Source organism: Gymnoscopelus braueri (assembly GCF_963280865.1).
Source record: "Gymnoscopelus braueri genome assembly, chromosome: 6".
Lineage (NCBI taxonomy): Eukaryota > Metazoa > Chordata > Actinopteri > Myctophiformes > Myctophidae > Gymnoscopelus > Gymnoscopelus braueri.
This window is the reverse complement of record NC_137607.1, coordinates 48889248-48901747: the sequence shown is the minus strand read 5'-3', so window position 1 is coordinate 48901747 and position 12500 is coordinate 48889248. Positions and strand designations below refer to the sequence as shown.

At 42.7% G+C, this 12500-nt stretch overlaps 1 protein-coding gene across 1 annotated transcript in view; it reads right to left on the bottom strand.

Moving 5' to 3' along the window:
• The window catches only part of LOC308086710 (glypican-5-like), a 76264-nt gene that overhangs the window by 60464 nt on the left and 3300 nt on the right, over positions 1-12500 (bottom strand). Inside the window, exons 2-3 of the mRNA XM_080430359.1 lie at positions 9123-9284; positions 863-1422 (exon numbers count right to left, since the gene is read on the bottom strand). Of these exons, the coding sequence (XP_080286485.1) occupies positions 863-1422; positions 9123-9284 (722 nt within the window). The remainder of the gene's footprint in view (positions 1-862; positions 1423-9122; positions 9285-12500) is intronic.

Sequence of the window (12500 nt, the reverse complement as noted above, 5' to 3'; positions counted from 1 at the left end):
TGTGACGTGACAAGGTGCCAGAACAGAGGCTAAAGAAGACAGAAAGATCAAAGGCATTTAACATGACTTAACATAATCCCTAAATGCCTGAATGCCTAAATTGTAAAAATCTTGAAAATGTTAAGTTCAATTGAAAGAAACACACGCACGCACGCGCGCGTACACACACACACACACACACACACACACACACACACACACACACACACACACACGCACACACACGCACACACATGCACACACACACACACACACAGTGGTGGAAAAAGTACTCAAATGTTTTACTTAAGTAAAAGTATCAATACTGCAATATAGAAGTACTCTGTTAAAAGTAAAAGTCCGGAACTCAAAATTTACTTGAGTAAAAGTACAAAAGTATTGGTATCAAAATGTACTTAAAGTACCAAAAGTAAAAGCACTAAAATGTTTGAAAATAGCCGATCTACAAGCTCACAACGCGTCGCACTATTTTCAAATAGCCTATGTATAAAATAAGGCTAAAGTGATTAACATATGTTTTATAATGTAATAGTCTATTTCTGCAAAGTAACTAGTAACTAAAGTTTATTTTTTAATGTGTGGGGTAAAAGTACAATATTTGCCTCTGAGATGCAGTGGAGTAGAAGTAAAAGTATAGACAATTGGAAATACTCCAGTAAAAGTACCTCAAAATTGTACTTAAGTGCAGTGCTTGAGTAAATGTAATGAGCTACTTTACACCACTGCACACGCACATGCACACGTACACACACACACACACACACACACACACACACACACACACACACACACACACACACACACACACACACACACACACACACACACACACACACACACACACACACACACACACACTTACCAGACATCCTCTCATGATGTTAACACACAGCCCGGTGCAGGGCCGTATCAGTGTGAGCCCTCTGCAGTGGGAACAGTACTGCATCCGTACCAAGCCCTGCACACACTCTCGGGAGAGCCCCACCTTCTCCGTGGCGTTCACCACCTCCCCGGCCAGCCTCAGCAGCCGGTTCATGGCTCGCCCGGTCCCCAGAGCCCGGGCCAGGTTGCCGACCAGGAGACGAGGGTGAGGCCCGAACGGACTGACGTCCTGACGCGTCAGCCTCAGGCAGTCGTTGTGATTGGCGGAGGAGGAGTGAAAGGGAGGGTCTCCTCCGAAAGGCCTGTTGTGGCCCATCCCGGGGTTGAGCAGGCGGCGGTAAACCAACGGGAAGAGGTCGTTGTAGAAACGGTGCACGCCGTGGTCCAATGAGGCGTCGGGGTCGCCGGAGAGGTGGAGTTTGATGTCGTTGAACAGCTGAGACACGAGCGGGCGACAGTCCGCGGCCAGAGGAGCGTAGACGTCGTCAAAGAGAGTACTGGTCAGGTTAGAGGTGAAGGACACGAGTGAGTCAAAGGTCTCTGGAAAGATGGAGGGCAGGAGAGGGTGACAAAGAAAAGAGAAAAGAGCCTAATATTCATACATCAATATATATATACAAATTATGCAAGAAAGAAAGAAAGAGAATGGATTGGAGCCAATAGTTGAACATGGACATTCACTAAACTAATCAAAATGTGTTTTTTACTGCCAATCAGAAACATCCAGACCATGGTATAATCTAATAAGTGACTTAGAATCTTAAACCTGTCACAGTCTCTTTCTGTGTCCTTGTGTTGTCTATAGACCAATTATTTGTTTACCAACATTGAGACTGGACGCACAGGTGATTGTTTCATGCAATCAATTCCCAACATATTGTTTCGGGGTGCGCTGGTTTCAGTACATTCAACCTCCTCTTGTGTGTTGGCTAGTGAGGCGCGTCCTAGCGAGACATGACAGAATGGGTTTCATTTGGTGCCGGCCTGCACGTGCATACTGGTTCTTATCAGTGTGACGTCGTCTGTTAAGGGGGGGTCTATGTGTCTGTGTCTTTGTGAGTGGGCGTGTGTGTGTGGCTTGGCTCCAGCGCCCAGCTTGGCACACCTGTTACTAGTTCCCTCATCTACCTCACCTGCCTGCCATCAGCTCATCACCTCCACACTCTATAAAGCCATGGTCTTCTCTCCTCGCTATGCCAGATCGTTTCACAATCTCACGTGTGTGGTAACGCTTTTTTGCCAGCTACTGTATTCAGTCCTAGATTTTCCTAGTGCCTTAGTTAGTTTCTCAACCTGTATCTTGTACTCCTCACTCCTTTCTTCTGTTCTACAGTGACCTTCCTCACCTGCCTTGCCTGCCTGCCGTGCCTGCCTGCTCCCATCGACCTCTCCAAACCAACACCACCAACCTCCCCAATTCCTCCTTTGTTTAAATAAACACCCTTGGACTTTGACTTTGTGTTGTCTGCATTTGGGTCCGCCAGTTGAACTAATCGTGACAAAAACCATGATGAAATCCTGTTTTATTGCGAAAATGTGAAACTTAACCTTTAACCAAAAGGGCACGTGGCAGTGTGTATGGGACCGCAACACTTGGGCCTGCCTGAACCTTCCCTGATGCATGCAGACCTTTGTTTGGAAAAGCTGGACCATTTTATAGGCTCCTCTGCAAACAGGCGGTTGGGAATGGTGGCGTTTTGCAAGCTCCCCATGAGAGTTATTGACTAATCTGACTCAATGGGACACTTCAGCCAATGAATTTCTTGTATCACCCATAGTGACCGAGCACCCACTTTACTAGTGTTAAAGTGTTCTTTCAAAGAAACCTTTCATTCTCTGATGGCTTAATCTCAAAAGGTTGGCCCTCTTTACACGGTTTTCATGAAACGGTTATTTCCAAGTTGGTTATCAAGCAGTGGGACCACACGATTCTTAAGTCTAGGAATATATGAATGTCAGGTGTGGATATGATGATGCCTTCATATACTTTAAACTAGATATAAGTTCTATACTAAACCAACTTTTGTGACAGTGCTCAAATTGTGACTTATGACCATGCTGCATCATATCAGCATGGCTTCTGGAAAGAACTTTTTACCACATGAATCCTACTGTCCCTATTCTGGGCCTCATGTCATCATAATGGAGGCGCTCTTGAACCGTAGGTAGTACAATTAATCTAACGCAACTCCCCATACATACGCTCATTTCCACCATTTTTAAATTTCCTCAAAACACACTTTTTGCTACTACTCCTACAGATTTAGTCCAAAACTCAACACAAATCGGTACACATTAACTCTAGAGGTATGTGATCAAGATGTATTCGTCAGATTGTTTACATTCCATTCCGATTGGCTCTGATTGGCTTCCAAAATTCGTAGGTGGGGCCCGGTTTGACCAAAATGCCACAAATCATGAACATGATCTGCCCCAAATCACACATTGAAGGGCCTCTAAACAACGCAGGGCAAAAAGCAATTTCCTTTACACCCATAGGGGGCACCACAAATACTACAAACTATATCACTGCTGTGATAGAAATGTGACTTTCTTCACCAAATTAGGCACACATGCTCGCATACATCAGATGACAATGACCATCAAACAGTGTTTTCTCCATACGGTTTCCCTGTAATCCCCAAATCCCCAAATTGGAATCGCATGCTGATGTTGGTTGGCCCGGAGATCACTTTTCTAGTTTCTACACTGCCACCACCACCCCATCTGCATCTGCAGCTTTCAGATTTATAAAAAGAAACACGGGTGACCAGTCTCAGTCTCGTGTCCTTGAGCTGACTGGCAGCGCACAATCCAAAATAGCATACCAATGAATTCATCCCGCCACTCAATTTCAATATCCACTTTTCTACATTCAGGTGGTAATGAGAGGCCTGATCTCATGACCGACTGTGCTTCCTATGTAAGCCAATGCCTAACTGGCACAGAGGACTTCTCTCCCTCTGCTTAAAAAAAGAATTGTGTGTCTGCATGAGCGAGTGTGTGTGTGTTTGAAACGAGCGGTACTCAACAGAGAGTGAGGTCAGTCTGATGGCATTCTGACAGACAGAGAAGAGAGGCAACAACTGGCAGAGAGAAAGACACAGAGGGGTGAGAGACAAGGGTATAGGACGAGAGAGGAAGAGAGAGTGTACAGGAGAGAGAGAGAGAGAGAGAGAGAGAGAGAGAGAGAGAGAGAAGGGGGGGGTGATGGACAGAGAGCTTTTGAGGATTAAACCTGATCCCAACTGTTGTCTTTGAGATGCCTGTGTGTCTGTAACTTTCACTTAGGCTCTCTGTCTGTCAGTGTGTGTGTGTGTGTGTGTGTGTGTGTGTGTGTGTGTGTGTGTGTGTGTGTGTGTGTGTGTGTGTGTGTGTGTGTGTGTGCGTGTGTGTGTGTGTGCGTGCGTGCGTGCGTGTGTGTGTGTGTGTGTGTGTGTGGGGGGGTGTGGGGGGCAGTTAGCACTGCTAACAGATCACAATGTTCCACTGTCAGCCCTGGCCATTCTTTGAGTGACAGCAATTAATCACTAACACATTTGCAATAAAAGGCTTTTACTAGACAATACACAGATATGACAAAGTCTCTGAAGAAGTGTGTGCATTAACAACGTGAATGGGGGGGAGGCGGTGTCTGGGGTGATGACAGTTTGAGGGGTGAGGAGGGGGGGTGAGAAAGGTGGTGGGGGCGCATGAGGGGCAAAGCTAGGGGCTCGCTTGTCCAAACAGCAGAAAGTGCAGTAGGACTTCATGCTTCTGTTTGTGTGTGCGTGCGTGTATGAGTGCAAGCGTGTGTGTGTGTGTGTGTGTGTGTGTGTGTGTGCGTGTGTGCGTGTGTGTGTGTGTGTGTGTGTGTGCGTGCGTATCCGTGGCGTATCCGTGGCGTGCACATGCATGTGTCCTAGCAACAGCAGCTCAAATACAACGGCATCGAGTGACAGGACAGAGATTACTCTGGAGTCATGTGATTACTTTTTCACCCTCTGTGATTGGGCAGGGGGGAGGAGAGGGCACACGGCTCTTACAGTACCAGAACATACAGTAGACACAGACACACAGGCACACAACACACACAACACACAACACACACAACACACACACACACACACACACACACACACACACACACACACACACACACACACACACACACACACACACACACACACACACACACACACACACACACACACACACACACACACACACACACACACACACACACACACACACACCCCTGCCATCCTAACAGTAATCCACTGGGTGTAAATAGAGCCTTCTCAAGGTGGCATTTGACTACAGCCCCACTGGGCATGTCTCAGTTGGCCCAGAGGCCCTCAATCAGTGAGCCACAGAGTTCAGGGATACATTAGACTCAGCTGCTAACCAAAATCAGTGTCATGGAGGTTTTTTCATTTAATAATTCAGCTTAAAGTGCCATTCACCAACTTTTCTTTTTATAAAGACAATTGATAGCACGGTCGAAAAGGCTTTCTAAATATTGTGACCGTTAAGAGTTGCTAATTAATTACATTAATTGATGATTGATACACTGAAAATAAACCCTTTCAGACTGAGAACGCATCTGTGTCATTTTAGATTACTTTGGCTATTCAAAAATAGCAGATATACAAGCTCATAGCGCGGCATCGAGTGCCGTGCTATAAGCTTGTAGATCTGCTATTTTTGAAAAATCTTGAAAATGTGTGCAAATCTTTGGATATATATTATTTTAAAGCGAACATTTTTAACTAAAATCTTTGCTTCGGGGAGTCCCTGGAACAAAATATTTTGAGATGGGGGTCCGTGGCCAAATACATATAATTTTGGGGGTCAAAGGCATAGTGTGTAACTTTGCCCTGTGTTTACTTAACAAAACAATATGAACATATATTTTGGTGTTTTCGTTTGTTTTGTTTGCCCAAAAACGTCCCAGTTAATCATAACAAAACAAAACAAAACAGTGAAAACACCAAATTACAGCGAGAGGGCAGTGTGATTCTGCAGGTAAACACCACCATACTCCAGTGGCTGATAACTGCTGGTTTTTATTGTTTTGTTTATGTAAGCACAGGGCAAAGTTACAAGTAAAGTTGAGGATTTTACAGTGTAGAATGGGGTTCCAAGGATATATATATATATTTTCAAAGCTAAAGGGGGTCCATGGTTAAATTAAATGGGTCCATATAAAGTGTCACAGTAATTACATTTCCTACGTAGTTCAATGAGAGATTCACCATAGATTTCAAGCTCTGCATTATCACCAGTATTAGATGAGTTAAAATAGCAATTTAACCACATTGACCCTAGGGATCCCACAAAGGCTTATCCTTATCTCTTTGCTGAAAATAGCCGATCTGCTATTTTCGCAGAATAGGGACACTAGGTTAAAACAACACAGTCTATGGCAGCAGGGCCTGAGAGAAAATATACTGTAATGTCTCATATTCACCATCACTCAAAACACACACACACACACACACACACACACACACACACACACACACACACACACACACACACACACACACACACACACACACACACACACACACACACATTATGCACTCGCACATGCGCGTCGCGCACACACGCGCGCAGGCAGGCTAGTGAATAGTGTTGAGAGACAAGTGGACAAGCAGAGTATTCTTCCTCCTATTCAGAGCAGCCCGTTAGAGACCGGCTGTTACCCATAGCAACAACACTTTGCCAGGGATACACACTGAATGTAAACATTCTCTAGCCCTCACTCTCTCATTGGTCCAGAACAAAACCTTATTACCGCACAGACGGAGAGAGAGAGGCACACAGAGAGAGTGAAAGGGTGTAGAGAGTAGTAACAACGTTTTCCGCTTCTCTCACTGAGAGTTTTGCTCGCTCAAAGAGTCAATCGAACATTGGTTGTTTGTTTGGCTAGCCACTGTGGCGCCGCAAATAAACAGGAGCACAAACAAACCAGCAGTTTCAAGATGAACCAACAAAATACTAATGATGAGAGAGATGCAACAACAGCCTGACTGATATATAGAAACCTTAACACATTGGTTCTCAAAGTGGGGTCTGGGGACCCCCAGGGGTCCTTGAGGGAGTTCCAGGGGGTCCCCAGCTAAATTATATATATTTAGGAGCCAAATTGACCCTTATGGGTCTGTAACTCAGAGAGTGTACAAATGGAACCAAATGTACACTCTCTGAGTTAAATCAACATTGATTTTACAATATAAATTGGGGTCCCAGAGATAGAAATGACATGAAATGTGGGTCCACAACCTAATGCATGTCAAACTGGGGGTCCTTGAAATTAAAATGGTTAAAAATCACTGCTAGAGCAGTAAAAATCTTCTCTTATGGGGGTCCTGGAAATATCTTTTCCAATGGGGGTCCGTGGGCTAATAAGTGTCAATTTGGGGGTCCTTGACATGAAAAAGTTTGAGAACCACTGCCTTAACAGACGACGCCACACTGATAAGAACCAGTATGCGCGCGCAGGCCGGCACCAAATAAAACCCATTCTGTCTCACTAGGACGTGCCTCACTAGCCAACACACAAGAAGAGGTTGAATGAACTGAAACCAGCGCACACCCAAACAATATGTTGGGAATTGATTGCATGAAACAATCACCTGTGCCTGTACCTGTCTCCAATGTTGTTAAACAAATAATTGGTCTATTGAAGTGCCGTTACCACTGACATTATCAGCCCACACATTCAGCTAAATGTTTGTCTTAATTGCTCAATCATTGACATTGGCTCCCATCCATGCAGTAGGTGTAATTGGTTGTTTGAAAAGCACAAGTTGAGATAGAAACAATTTAACAAAGAGGTTTGTTGTTCAAATGGAGGAAAATATACCAACAGGTCGATTATATTAAAAGGGGATTTAGACTGAGGAATGATAGGAAAGTTATCCAGCCTTTTCAAAGGAATGCAAATATATTGTAAGTTCACATTGCAATACATTACATTTTCTTTGTATAGCAATTATAGGCCTGGCATGTACGTTGTGTACCTATCATCTGTCGGGTGGAAACCTCATATGTCCAAAACTGTTCAAAAATAGCAAAAGTAGCAGATCTACAAGCTTGTGGATCTGCTACTTTTGAAGCTTTTGTATGACACTGTGGTGTGATCAAGTGGGGCGTTAATTTACGAAAAAAACACAAAACCTTAAAACATGGAGATAAGAGGTTTCTGCCCGACAGCAACGCTACGCTGTTCTCTGTGCTAGTGAGTCTTGTTTCTGAAAGAACACAGGCTTCATGTCTGAGTGCACACTAATTAGAAAGTGTAGCCGCTGCACTCCCATTCAGACGTTTGTATCGTTGCCCAAAATAGACGGGCTGGAATTTCACCGGAATTGTGCCTAATCTATCTATAGAACTGACAAGCTGATACATTTCCCCCCTCTAAAGCAGTGTTTCCCAAACATAGGGTTGCGAACCATTTTGGGTCACAGACCGGTTTTCATGAGTCGTGACTCGTGAGTACATTTCCTCCGTTTACCCCCGAAGTTTTTTCAGAAAAGTAGTGAAAATGTTAGATCTACAGTATAAGCTCACAACGAAACTGTGAGCTTGTAGATATAGGCTATTTTCACTATAATTCAAATGGGGCTTAATTAATTATTGATTCATTCTCAACCCATTCAACCCATTCATCTGTGTCTCAAAGTTTGCAGATATACAAGCTCATAGCGCGGTATCTGCCATTTTTGAAAACAAATCGTGCAAATGTGTGCAAATATTTGAATATATATATACATGTTTAACTAAAATCTTTGCTTCTGGGGGTCCCTGTAGCAAAATATATGGTGACGGGGGGTGAGGTGTCCGCTAAATTTGAAAAAAGTTTGAGAATCACTGATATTACAGCAACATACGTTTTTTTTTTTTTTTTTACTGTTAGGATTTAGAAGACATTTGTAGAATCCCCAGAAGCAAAGATTTGAGTTAAAAATTTTCGCTTTAAAAGACATATATTCAAAGATTTTCACGATTTTTCATAAAGAAAAATTGTCATAAAGAAATCTAAAAGCTTGTACATCTGAGCTTGTAGATCTGCTATTTTTGAATAGCCCAAAGTATAAAATAATGGTTATAGCTACTAAAAAATCTAAAATTACACAGTATGCGCTCTCGGATTGAATGGGTTAATGTATTTTTGTAAGTTTGGGTCTCGAGCTGAAAAGGTTTGGGAAATGCTGCTTCTTTGCTTCATTCTCTTGTCTCTCTCCTCTTACCGCGGTAGGCCCTGGTATGTCCAGTAAGCAAGTATTTGAGCTCGAAGCTGTAGGATCGCATCTTCTGCTGAGTCTCACTGCGAACGGCAGCCACATAGCTGTCTTCCATCTTACTGGTGCAGCAGCTGGGACCGGCGTGCATGCACACTCTGAGAGACTCACCTGAGACACAAGAGAGATGAAGGAGAAATAAAATACAATAAAATACAATAAATCCATGGCATTACAAAATAAAGACAGACAAAGAGAGAGGGACAGAGGTGTGGATAAACATGTCGAGAGATCCCAAGAGACAAGAGATCAAGAGGTTGACAAATGGAAAGGGTTAAAGAGAGGGACACACGCAGAGCAACAGACAGAGGGAGAGCGTGAGAGCGAGCGAGAGAGAGAGCAAGAGAGAGAGAGAGAAAGAGAGGGAGAGGTCAGTGCCTTTAGCACGTTTCAAAACATCCAATAAAGCAAGACACAGTCTTGCTTTTAGCCATTTATGAGAAATTCCCCTACAATTACATACACAAATATTGACTCTATGTTGAAAAGGGGTAAATCTGTCTGTGTGTTTTAATTAATATTTAACCAATGAAAAGTATTAATAACAAGAGCTTTTGACTAAAATAACTACATTCTTCTTTTTTTATTTTCTCCCTGAAAGCAATTCCATAGATCAGTTAGTTCTCACGCTTTTTTGCATATCTCTGCTCAGGCAGAAACCAACTATGTCCAAAATATTAACTTGGGGAAAAAAACATGTTTTTAAAACAACACAATACTGCCTCATCAAAGTTGGTATTGTGACTTTATACATTGTCAGACACTTGCATGTAGGGGTGGGACGATATATCGATATCGTGATATATCGCGATACTTTCTCCCTCGATAAATAATCGATATACTGCCGGAAAAAAACGATATTAAATAAAATAATTAAAAAAAAATATATATATATTTATTTATTTTAGTTTGTGATACGTTGTTTTTCCTACTCTGTATTTGTGTAATGATGATTTTGAACTGTTTGGTGCTATTTTATGTGTTTATGAATTGAATACAAGGACTATCGTGATATATCGTTGGTGAAATTTCATGCAATATATTGTGATTTCGCAATATATCGATATTTTCAGATATCATGATATATCGTTGGTGAAATTTCTTGCAATATATATCGAATATCGTGATATCTCAATATATCGAATATCGTCGAATATCGTGATATATATTGCTATCGTGGGCCTAATATCGTGATATATATCGTATCGTGAGGTACCCATATCGTCCCACCCCTACTTGCATGTGTCCTTATATTATCATAACTTTACCCAAATCCAGCTATCCAACTATTAAGTATCATTTATAGTCGGACGTAAGGATACGTAACGAGCGCCGGCGCTCGTTACGTTGAGTTACGTATTACCTAGGAGGTTTTTGACCAGTGATGTGGAGACAGTTGTTATGTCCATCATTGATTAGTATGACTGACCTGAGTCCAGTTGTAAAGTAAATTTGTACATTTACTCAAGTACTGTACTTAAGTACAATTTTGAGGTATTTCTACTTTACTGAAGTATTTCCAATTTTCTTAACTTTTACTTCTACTCCACTACATCTCAGAGGCAAATATTGTACTTTTACTCCACTACAATTATTGGAAAACTTAAGTTACTTTGTAGATTTGTATTATTATTACAAAACATACAGTAACCACTTATTTACTAGCCATATATACATTTCGGCCATTTGAAAATATATTGTAGATCTGCTATTTTCAAAAGATTTTTATACATTTTGTACATTTGGAAACTTGTCAAATGGGAAATTCTGCCTAATGACTTTCTTTCTATTTTTTCTACAACTGATTTATTAACTAAAAAATAAAAATAAAAAAGTTGAAAAACTGTATATTTGGCCACGGACCCCCATCTGAACATGTTTTCTGCCAGGGACCCCCAGAAGAGAAGATTTATGTTTTAAAAAAAAGTATTCTACATTTCCTAAACATTTTCGATATTTTTCTAAGATGTTCAAAAATAGCAGATGTACAAGCTCACAGCGCGGCACGAAGTGACAGGCTGTGAGCTTGTAGATCTTGTAGATTTTTTAATAGCCAACTTATAAATGGATAAAGTGGTTAAAATGATTGTGATGCTGTATCAACACATTTTGCCGCCCGGGGACTGGACCCCACTTTGAGAACCACTGAGCTATGCAACAGTCCAACATGCTAGCATACATCAACACCTCAATAAGAGACAGGGTTTCAAATCCCACAGGTGTGGTCAATTGAACCGTTGATGAATGAAATGCATGAGCGACTTTGAAACTTTCCAAAAATGATAATTCATTGAGCCGGGGCCAGGAGCCGATGACGTGCACAGTGGGTGATACTTCACCACTCAATGAATGTGTGTGTGTAGTACTGTATGCGTGTGTGTGTGTGTGTGTGTGTGTGTGTGTGTGTGTGTGTGTGTGTGTGTGTGTGTGTGTGTGTGTGTGTGTGTGTGTGTGTGTGTGTGTGTGTGTGTGTGTGTGTGTGTGTGTGTGTGTGTGTCGTCTGATATTAGGACCACACTGGCACTGCTGTAAGCCAAGCTGGCCAGCAGCTGCCCTGGGATCAAGTGTGTGTGTGTGTGTGTGTGTGTGTGTGTGTGTGTGTGTGTGTGTGTGTGTGTGTGTGTGTGTGTGTGTGTGTGTGTGTGCGCGCACACACGTGGGTGCGCGTGTGCGTGTGTGTGTGTGTGCAAAAGAGAGACGGAGAGCTAGAAAAGATTGAAAGAAGGACCAGGGAGAGATCAAAGAGGGCAAGAGCGGAAGAATGTCAGTAAAAGAGGAGGTTAATAAGGCCTTGTCCTGCAGAAACACACACGCGCGCGCACGCACCCACACACACACACACACACACACACACACACACACACACACACACACACACACACACACACACACACACACACACACACACACACACACACACACACACACCATCGGACCTCGGTCAGACAGGATTCATGGGGCGGAAAAAATAGAAAACAGGAGCTAGTTTTTATGTGCATGGAGGTTCACATAAATAGTTTACAAGACTACATTTTTTTATCTGAAAAACAGCTTGGTATATTTTCCTGACACTGTCTCCACCTCCAAGCAGGTTGAAACAAATGTTCTGTAAGTAGTAATGACAGTATATTGAGGAGGTGTGTGTATACTAAGCGATTAGGAGTTAAATAGGAGAAGCCGTGGCTGAGCTGAGTCTGGGTAGAGAGGCTGTCTGGGAATCGGAAGGTTGCCAGTTCGACTTTTGGCTCGCCCAGTCTACACGTCGAAGTGTCCCTGAGCAAGACTTAAGCCCTAACATATTCCCTCTGTGACATCTGAGCAGCCATT